Consider the following 11,043-nt stretch of genomic DNA (forward strand, 5'->3'; position numbering starts at 1 on the left):
GAACTCAGGGCTAGTCTCTGCTGTTGGCAGAGTGGCCCTGAAAAGTGGCCATAGCCATGTCAGCTTTATGAGTGGAACTCCCTAGGGATTATCCCATGAATAACCTCCCAACTTGCAACATGGCCACTTTGCTAAGGGTCAACGGACCATTTCAAGAGTGGATGGACAAGAACGCTGACACTGTCCTCACACGTGTCACATTATCCACCTGATTATTAACACCATTTCCCTTTGAGGACACACTCTTGTGGGCATTTTCATGGAGCACAAATAACTCTATTCATTTGGGGGTGGGTTCTCCTCACATATGTCTTCCTCAAACATCTTTCACCACTTTCCTTATTGTGTTTCTTCCAACTCTGTGACCATCCAGTCAAACTGACTCGGAGACTGTAGGTTAGAATAAAGCCACTTCTGTCCTGATCTCTGTCCAGGTGAAATAAACCAAGGACTCGCCTCAAATGTTGAATTATTGGAGAATGTCCTCCACCCATATATGCAGGGGTGTCCCGGATGAGTGCTGCAGGACTAATATAGTTAAATATCCAAGTTGACCTCCCATCACAAGGGAGCCTCTTACACCAGCCCTGTGGTTTTTCCTCTGTTTCAGTTGTTCATAGAAGTGTCCTCACTGGGTCATATGTGTGCCAAATCCTCTCACTTTCTCTCCCACCATCACTGTTATGGAGGCTTTGCTTTGTCTTGTGGTTGACAACACACCTCAGGATGGTTGCTGCAGCTCCAGCTATCACAAACGGGTACAAGAGAAAGAGCACTGCATAAATCTAGTCTGTTCCTTTCATTCACAGACAAAACTCCCCAGAAAGATCCCCAGTGGAATGACTCATCGATGGCCTAGCTCTGGGCCACAGGGTCAATGCTGACTTACACAGAGCTGAGAATAGCAATAGTGTGACTTCTCAATGGTTCTAGTAGACGAGATACAGGTAGGCGGGGTTGGTGACTGTGCCGTCTCACCAAAGCAACAGTGTCCCCTGTGCTGCCCCGCCCAAGGCAGGATCCAAGAAAGACTTGTGTCTTACTCACACTGATCTCCCCGGGTGGGACCCATGGCCGACCAAGCTGGGTCTGAGGACGTTTCTGTTGGTTGAGTGTCCTCCTGTGTCTGTCCTTGGAGCAGGAGACATCGTCACATTCTGAGGTGCTCCAGCAGCCAGAACAAGGGAGAGGCCGTCCCTGAGTCCTGTGTCCCCAGGGGCCCAGCCCCAGAACCACACCCATGACCACCCACCACCCCAGAGACATGAGCCCTGATACCTCAGATGGGCCCTGCCTTCTCTTCACATGAGCCTCTTGCTATTTTCATGGATAATCTGATGCCTCCTGCCTGGCCCTGAGGCTGGCAGGGGCCCCACAGAGAAGAGCAAATCCTCCCCTGAGGCCAGCATGTGTGGATCAGGGGGAATCGGGATGTGAGCAGTGGGTTCTGATTCTCCACCTCGAGGAAGGACTTCCCTGCACCTCCAGCCTCCTGCGTGCAGCGCCCACTGGGGGGCAGCAGAGATCACCTGGCAAAGCCTCAGGGCTTCTACAGGGAGGGCTGGTCACCAGGACCTGAGACCAGAAGGTAAAGGTGTAGGTTTTCTGCACTATCACCTTTGCTCTGATGTAAAATTCTGACTCGGGGTCTCTCATCTCTCCCCTGTGGAATCTGTCTCTGTCTCTAGCACAGGTCCAGGGCCACACGACGCTCCATCCACCCCATTCCTGCTACACTCAGACACTGTCAGTCCTTGCTCAGGCACTGGGTCTGTCCCTGGCACGGAGCACACCCTGGGGATACTGAGGCACAGCATCTATGAACTGTCCCAGGAGCTCTCCCTTGGCAGAGAATCCAACAGCACCTCAGGGACTCCCTAAAAATCCACGTGCACCTGGCAAGGGAGGAATTTTGTTCATGTTCTGATGTTCAGCAACACAGACCAGGGGTAGGACACACACTGACCTATGATCCTCCAGTACCTAGAGAGGAAACATTCTATGATGGGTTCAGGAAACGCAGACAGACTCCACCTCCCAGATCTGCTGTGACCACACCCACCAAGGAGCCAGGTCAGGACAGGGAGAGGAATAGAGTTTGGACCCCGGACTATGGGAACACAAGTGAATGAGAATCCCCAGGGCTGAGGATGGGTTTGCAGGGGCTGTCCCCTACCATCTCTGCCCCCTTGGAGCTGAGCCCATTTCTAAAACCACAAGGCCCCTCAGCAGCAATCTCTGGGCTCTGGCTGATTTGCATAACCAGCAGGTGTCTCCAGCAAGGGGATAAGAGAGACCTGGGAGGAACCCTGTTCAGCCTTGGGCCTCAGGTGGCAGTATCGAGGCACCAGCACCATGGCCTGGACTCCTCTCCTCCTCGGATTCCTGGCTCACTGCACAGGTGCTGAGCCCAGGCTCACCCCCACCCCAGCCCTGGGTTCTGGGACAATCCAGGCCCTGACTCTGAGCTCAGCAGTGGACTGTCAGTGGGGGGCAGGATGATCAAGACCCTGCAGTGGGATGAGGGGCTGGTGGGGTGATAACCCCCCACTGTGCTCCCTGACTCCTTGTGAGCCCCATGGACTGCACCTGCCCATAGAAAGGGGGTGGGTGTTTTTCATTTGTTCAAAGTCTCCATCCACCAGGCAGGTCCAGGGGACTCAGGATCTAAGATGACAGCAGGGTGGAAATGGCCTAGAGACTCAAAAGAGCTCAAACCAGCAGGTGGGAATATCCAGGGGAGACACCCCAGGCTGGACCCTGACCTCTCATCTTCTCTCCTGCAGGTTCCATGGCCTCCTATGTGCTGACTCAGCCCCCCTCTATGTCGGTGAACCTGGGACAGACCGCCAAGATCACGTGCGGGGGAAACAACATTGGAAGTAAAAATGCTCAGTGGTACCAGCAGAAGCCGGGGCAGGCCCCCGTGCTGATTATATATGATGATAGCACCCGGCCCTCAGGGATCCCTGACCGGTTCTCAGGCACCAACTCAGGGAACACGGCCACCCTGACCATCAGCGGGACCCGGGCTGAGGACGAGGCTGACTATTACTGTCAGATCTATGACAGCAGTACTTATGCTCACAGTGACATGGACAGATGGGGAAGTGAGACACAAACCTCATCTCCATCTGTGTCACACTCTCCTCCAGCCCCAGGAGGCCTCTGCACAGAGCAGGGAGTGGGTCTCACCCTGGTCATCAGATCTGAGGTCCCATTCCTCTCTCCCCACCAGTGCACCCGACAGGCTCTGCACAAGGTGAATCAGAGAAGGGAAAGCACACAGTAGTTTTAACTATGTTTCATTTCTGACTGTAGGTGAAGGAATGACTGAACACGTGAGAAGAAGACACGGAAGATATTTTCTAAGACCAATGTTTTAAAACGTCTCTAAATGAAATTATATGATCTGAAACACCTTGTGATGTTGTCAGCATATGCGATGCTGCAAGAGAAAGAAGAGATTAGTGAGCTTGATTTCATGGCAATGAAAAGTCTTCAGTTGGAACAGAAAGAGTAAAGCTGGAAAAGATGAATAAAGACCGGTGTGCTTAGGACAACTTCCTGCAGCCTCAAGTGTGTAATTGGAGTAACTAAGGGAGAGAAGGTGGGGAGCAGGTGGTTAATAGAAAAACATTTGAAGAAATAATATGAAAAATATTCCAAGCTTGGTGAAACCTATTAGCCAGAAGTTCAAAAAACCTCTGACAAGGGAACAGGAGAGACAGCACCACACACGTCGTAATGAAATGGCTACAAACCAGTGATGCAGACGCTCTCACGGCCAGAGAGGAGAGACCAGTGGCTACAGAGGAGCTCGCATCCTGGTGGGAGCACCTTCCTCATCTCAAGCTGGGTGAGCAAGAATACAGGGGAGCAATGGTCTCAAAGTACTAATAGAAAATACCTGTCAACTTTGATGTTTCCCGAGGGAAAAGGTCATTGAAAATTGAAAACAAAATAAACCCTTCTCAGACTAAACATCTCAGACCGGATCATCTGCAGACCCGCAGCAACGGTAAAGGACGCCCCTCCGACAGAAGGAAAGGGTGACAGATTGAAATGTGAATCTATGCAAAGTTATACTAAGCGTCGGATATCAAAACTATATTGAAAAATATAATAAGGTTTTATTGGTTACTGTCTATAAAAGATAGTCAACTGTTTAAGCAGAAATAAGAACAATAGGTTGTGATTTATAATGGATAGAAAAATGAGATATATGACAATGTCAGCAAAATTGATGGTGGAAAGAATATCATGTTATCACATCCTTATTCTCCGTGTGAATTATATTATGACACAAGGAGATACATGATAAGTTAAATAAGCCATTAAAAGAAAGCCATCTGAACTACAAAAATAAGACATGGTAAGGTGAACCAGTTGGGATTCCTCAAAGAATACAGATCCCATAAGACATGTATCTCATATACACCTGGATGTATAGTCATATGTTACACACACACACACACACACACACACACACACAGAAAGTTAATTTAGAAATTGGTCACAGAGTCCTGGGGCACCAGATCTGGAAGATGCAGGAGACCAGAAGACTGGAGACTCCAGCAAGAATGATGTTGCAATGTGCAGCCGAAATGTAGTCATTAACACGTCAAATGCTATGTTAACAGGAGACAAGAAGATAATTAAAAGATAGAAGTCAAAGTCCTTGAGATGAAATCTGCAACATCTCAGATCACAAATACAAGGGTTGTGAATAACAGCAGACACGACAAGACCAACACGTGAGGGAACCGGAAGACACAGCACAGACACTACAAAGTGAAAGAAAAAAGATTTAAAAGTGAACAGAGAATCATGACCTGGATGGCACCTTTAGCAATGGAATAGGGTGTGATCGTGTCAGAAAAGTAGAGACAGTGGGGCGCAGAGGATAGGAAAATATTAAGAAAAATTGGCCAAAATGTTCCAAATTTGATGAAAATTCAGAAGTGACAGGTCAGAATCTCAACAAAGCTGAAGATCAAGAAGTCGTTATAATAACAATCAAACATCCAAACCTAACAATATCAAACACTTAAGGCAGTGACAAAGAGTCTTAGAAGGAGCCTCAAAAAACACCTGTACTCAGGGGAACAAAGAGAAGGATTCTAGCGGATTTTGACTGACAGAAATTCCCGCGAGAGACAGTGGATTCACAGCTCTAAATTACTGAAAGAAGGGTTCTTCATCCAGGGAAAATATTCTTCAAAATTAGAGCTGAATAAAAAATTTCCCCATATATAGAAACTGAGAGAATTGCTCATCAAATGACCCATAATACAAGCAATAAACAGACATCCCTCAGGCAGGAGAAGGTGATTCCAGAAAGAATCTGAATCTACAGAATGAATGTAAAAATCAGAAATGCTAACTATAGGGATAAAAATTAAGACTTCTTCCTTATCTAAATCTCTTTAGAAGATACTTGCTTATCTACAGCAAATATAATAACTAGGTATGTTGGAATTTGTATTATAGGTATAATTACACGAATGAAAATCATAGCAAATATGCTGAGAGGTAAGAGGTATTATCATCAGGTTCTTTTTTTTTAATGTGACCACTTGATTTAATTGTATAACTAATTATAAAAGTAACACAATAAAGGTATGGGATATATCACAGGAAAATACTTCCATGACTTTGGAGTAGGCAAAGATTTTTTGGACAATACAAAAGAAGCAGTAATCATAAAGAAAAAAATTGATGAATTGGACTACATTAAAATTAAACACCTCTGTTCATCAAAAGAGATTTTTTAATTATGTTATTTTAGTCACCATACAGTACATCATTAGTTTTTGATGTAGTGTTCCATGATTCGTTGTTTGCAAATAACACCCAGTGCTCCATGCAATAATTGCCATCCTTAATACCCTTCACCGGGCTGGCCCATCCCCCCACCCCCCTCCCCTCTAAAACCTTCAGTTGGTTTCCCAGAGTCCACAGTCTCTCATGGTTTGTCTCCCCCTCTCTTTCCCCCACCCTTCATTTTTCCCTTCCTTCTCCTAATGATCTCCCTGCTATTCTTCATGTTCCACAAACAAGTGAAACCATATGATACTTGTCTTTCTCTGCTTGACTTATTGCACTTAGCCTCATCTCCTCCAGTTCCATCCATGTTGATGCAAATGTTGGGTAATCATCCTTTCTGATGGCTGAGTAATATTCCATTGTATATATGGACCACATCTTCTTTATCCATTTGTCTGTTGAATAGCATCTTGGCTCCTTCCACAGGTTGGCTATTGTGGACTTTACTGCTGTGAACATTGGGGTCCATATGGCCCTTCTTTTCACTACATCTGTATCTTTGGGGTAAATACCTGGTAGTGCAATTGCTGGGTCATAAGGTCGCTCTATTTTTCACTTTTTGAGTAACCTCCACATTGCTTTCCAAAGTGTCTGTACCAACTTGATTTCCCACCAACAGTGTAAGAGTGTTTCCCTTTCTCCACATCCTCACCAACAATTGTTTCTTGCCTTATCAATTTTTGCCATTCTAATTGGTGTAAGGTGGTATCTCAATGTGGTGTTGATTTGAATTTCCCTGAAGGCTCATGATGGTGAACATTTTTTTATGTTTCTGTGAGCCATTCATATGTCTTCGTTGGGAAAGATTGGTTTTGTTTCCCTTGCCTTTGGAGACGCGTCATGAAAGAAATTGCTGTGGCCGATGTCGAAGAGGATACAGCCTATGTTCTCCTCTATGATTTTAATGGATTCCTGTCTCACATTGAACTCTTCCATCCATTTGGAGTTTATCATTCTGTATGGTGTAAGAGAATGGTTGAGATTAATTCTTCTGTATATACCTGTCCAATTTTCTCAGCACCATCTATTGTAGATACTGTCTTTTTCCCATTGAAAGTTTTTTCCTGATTTGCCACAGATTACATGACCGTGGAATTGAGGGTCGATATCTGTATCAGGTTCCTATATTGCACATAACATGGGATAACATCCCCAGGATGCAGACAATTACAAGTCACTGATCAGAGGCCCACACGAACTAATAGCTCATAAACACAACAAAAAGCAAAACGAAAAACCAAAAAAAGCTTAAAAACATAAAAAAATGTTCCATTACTTAAAAGAAACCAGACAAATGGAAAGAGAGAGCAAAGACAACATGGGACAAATAGAAAATAAATACTTGGATGCCATATTTAAATGGTGACGCTAGTCACATGCAGGAAATGGTCTGTACACTATTAAAAGGCAGAGATTGTCAGAGGTTGTTGGACTGAGGTTCACAGTAACACCCAAGTAGATACTGCATATAAGATCCCCACAGCATATGAAATGACACTAAAATCTAAGCAAAAATTCAGGACAATTCCCACCAATTCTGCTCCACAATGTGGGACATGAAACATTCTCAGGAAGCGGATAGAAAATCTGGGAAGATGAGGTGAACCTTAAACATAATTAGAATGAAACATTTTCTGTTATGTATTTTATACACAAAAGAAAAGAAGAAATATTCACAGGGCATATTACATGAGCATAGCTAATAGAATATCCTCATAGCCCCCTTCTGACTGGAGCCTTTAAGATGTTCAAACACAGTGACAAGAGCTTCCCTGTGGAGCCCAGAGGTGGGCAGCTCTCCACATGAACCACCCATGAAGCCTGCCCAGAAGCAGAGATTCTCTCCACCAGCCCGAGAGGGAACGTTCTCACGGGGACCAGAGAGGGCATGAGAGAGGTTTGGGGCAGACAGGCTCAGTGGCGAACTGAGAAGACAGAAATCTGAGGTCTCCACCGTGCCCTGAACCCTTAGCTGATGCCCCTCCTCACCCTCCCCCCCACCTCACTCTCCGAGGACCTGCCCCCAAGTCGTGCCACAGGGTCAGCACCCACAGGACCGCAGCATGAGCCTGGCCCTCAGCCCAGCCCAGGGGATGCTGCAGGGGTGGGACCCTTGAGAAAGAGTCCCTCAGGCTCCTGAAACTACAGAACGGACCGTCCCCTGTAATAATCAGCTGTCCCCAGTAGTGTGACCATGAGAACCCTGTCATTCCCACCTGCTTAGGACAGAGAGGACCAAGCAATAGTGCAGAGCAGAGCCAGCAGGACCCAGGCCAGGACCCTGCACAGCCAAACAGCCTCCACTGGCCTCACAGAACCTCCAGCTCCAACCTGGGACAAGACCCCATGGACCCTCCCCACGTGCAGGTTCAGGGGCTCCTTCATAGGCCAGCCAGTTTGGGAATGACAGTGAGTCTGGGGACATAAGCCCTGCAGCCAGGCCTGGCCTCACACTCCCTCATGCCCTGGCCAAGCTCTGCCCCCAAGAGCCCTGGGTCTGTATCCAGGACGCCTGGACTCCTCTCCTGGACTCACCCCCATTCCTCTCTGTTTTCTGGAAAGCAAGCCTCTCTGGGCTTTTGCTTCACCTGCTGTGAAACGGGGAAACTTATCTCAAGTAAGAAACATTTTTTAAAATCAAATGATAGATAACAGTGTAAGCATCCTACTAATTAGAGAGACTCCATGTGATCTCGGGGAGTCGACCTTGGAGGTGGAGTCTCCTGTCTCCCTCTGTGGGAATCCGAGGACAAGCTGTCAGCTGCACTGTGACCTGCATCTTGTGCGATTGGAGCCAAGTCTGAATGAGCAGGTTCCCGGTTCCACAAAACCACAGACTAGGCCACGGTAAAAATCCTCCCACACCAAACGCCAGCAGATGCGGACTGGAATAATAAAAAAGAAAGTAGTAAAAAACAACACTAATAATATCAAAACTGAAAGTTTGCCTGCACAACTGAACTTAGCTCCAGAAGCATCACCTGTTGTTCTGATGACCCAGCTACACTGATGGGGATGCAGGAAGCACCAGTCCTGATTCCTAAATACCCAGGAATCTGCTGGCTGTGGGACATCACACAGGTTTGTCTGCACCCTGACCCTTTTCAGACGCACTACACTGAATCCAGCACTCTCTCTGTTGTATGAACACAAGGGCCTTGGGCAATTCAACCCTGGAGCAAGTACAGAAACCCCACCTGTCCTGTCTCCTGCACCGTGTATGTGACCTTCTGTGCTGGGATGGACAAGGCAGGGGGCATCTGCCTGTGGGAGACAGGAAAACCTGGTCCACACCCTTCCTCAGGTGACAGGTGCTGTGGGTGACAGGTGCTCCGGGTCTGAGTCCTCCTCCACCAGCAGGGGGCAGCAGAGCTGCAGCAGGAGCAGTGGGACAGAGATTGGGGCTGCCCAGGGGGAGCCTCACATGAACACCAGGCCTGGGGGTCAGCAGGTCTCCAGGGTTCAGTACACGGAGGCTGTCAGGATGACCCATCCTTCTTCTCAGGCTGCAAGGACCATGTTCTGAGGGTCAGACACCCAGTGTCACCCAGGACACTGCCAGGAGTCCTGACACAGTGAGCACCTCACCTGGGAAATTCGGGTCCCCTCTCGACTGCCTGCTCTGTGCTGGGCACAGTCAGAGACCCCCGGATGACTCGCACTCTGCCTCGCCTTCCCCACCTCCACACCAGCTCAGACGTGGTGCTGCAGCTCCTTCGCTCAGAAGCATCTCAGGTGGCAGCAGGCAGAGCACTCAGAGACCCTGGTCCCTGGCAGGAGCATCAGCAGCCTCCTTGTGAGACTGTCTGCAGAGTGACGTGATTCCCATGGATGCAGGGACCACGGCTCAGGCCCTAGAGCTCACACCGTGGGGAAACTTCTGATCATGTGGACCCTCACAAGACCACAACCTTGAAGTTTGTTTCACAGGTTTGCATGAGACAATTAAAGAGATCAAATGGCTGACAGTGCCAATTGCTGGTCTGCTGTGGGTGGGGCCTGTCGTAGAGAAAACAGCACCATGTGTAAATGGACTAGAAATCCTGATGAATCCCAACAGCGGGCGGTTGTTTAACAAGAAACTCCCACCTACAAAATGATGAATGAACCACAGAATGAGAGAGTTTCCCATTCTGATGACATGCTAAGTACGGGACCACAGTGTGTCTGGGAGACACAGAGGGGACCTGAAGGAGGAGGAGGAAGGGAGGCCACAGGACCACCTCACCCTGACTCAGCTGTTGTCCGCATGTCTCAGAGGGATCAGGTCAGCCCCATGGCCAGGATTGTGGAAGGCCTTGGGTCAGCCCCAGACAGCCCCCAGGCAGAATGGATCCCAGCAGAAGCCTTAGATTATAGGACAGACTCCTTGCTCTCTGGGGGACTTGAGGCAGGCCTCTGGGGAGCAGAATCAGAAACTCCAGGAGAGGAAAGCACCTGGCTGAGGCCCCTCCCCAGGTGCTGTGATAACAGAGCGTAAAGCAACTGAAGGAGCCCAGCCAAGCTGCTGCTTCTGCGGGGAAATCAGAGTTCTTATGGGTGACTGTATTACTTTGCTAGGGCTGGGATAACAGAGCACCACAAACTGGGGGGAAGCAGCTGACAATAGAAATGTATTGTCTCACAGCCTGGAGGGCAGCAGTCTGAGATCAAGGCACCAGCAGATTTGTTGTTTTGTAGGCTGTGCAGGAGAATCTGTTCCATGCCTCTCTTCCAGCTCCTGGTGGTTTTCTGGCAATCTTTGGCATTCCTTGGCTTGTAGATTACTTTTCTATCTTCAATTGGTGTTCTCCCTTGTCAGAGTCCATCTCCACATTTTCTCTTTGTATAAGGACACCAGTCAAATTGGATTGGGGCCCACCCTACTCCAGTGCAACCTCGTCTTAATTTAACTAATTACATCTGCAATGATCCTATAGTGAAAGAAGGTCCCAGTGAGAGATACTGGAGGTTAGGACCGAAATACATACATCAGGGGGCAGTGGGACATAATTCAACCCGCAAGTGTCTCTGCCAAGGTTGGCCCCTCCCTGCCCTTGGGGGATTCTGCAGGTTGAACGGGCACCACAAAGCTCTCAAGGATCAGGGGGGCATAACTACCAGCCCAGAAAGAGTCCTGACAGTCTCCTAACTGACCCATCTGTATGACTGGGTACACAGGCTCCAACCTTCCCCTCTGAATTTCATCAGAGTGAGCAGATGTCTGACATCTGG

General features: G+C 48.1%; 1 protein-coding gene across 4 annotated transcripts in view; it reads left to right on the forward strand.

Moving 5' to 3' along the window:
- Positions 1–2,247: 2,247 nt before the first annotated feature.
- The window catches only part of IGLL5 (immunoglobulin lambda like polypeptide 5), a 174,959-nt gene continuing 166,163 nt past the window's right edge, over positions 2,248–11,043 (forward strand). Inside the window, exons 1-2 of one of the 4 annotated variants that reach the window (XM_040619444.1) lie at positions 2,248–2,401; positions 2,787–3,084. In XM_040619444.1, the coding sequence (XP_040475378.1) occupies positions 2,356–2,401; positions 2,787–3,084 (344 nt within the window). In that variant the 5' untranslated portion in view covers positions 2,248–2,355. The remainder of the gene's footprint in view (positions 2,402–2,786; positions 3,085–11,043) is intronic. The other 3 variants (XM_040619464.1, XM_040619452.1, XM_040619469.1) reach the window with 3 other exon arrangements.

The sequence above is a fragment of the Ursus maritimus genome, unplaced genomic scaffold (genome assembly GCF_017311325.1).
Source record: "Ursus maritimus isolate PB19 unplaced genomic scaffold, ASM1731132v1 scaffold_33, whole genome shotgun sequence".
NCBI lineage: Eukaryota > Metazoa > Chordata > Mammalia > Carnivora > Ursidae > Ursus > Ursus maritimus.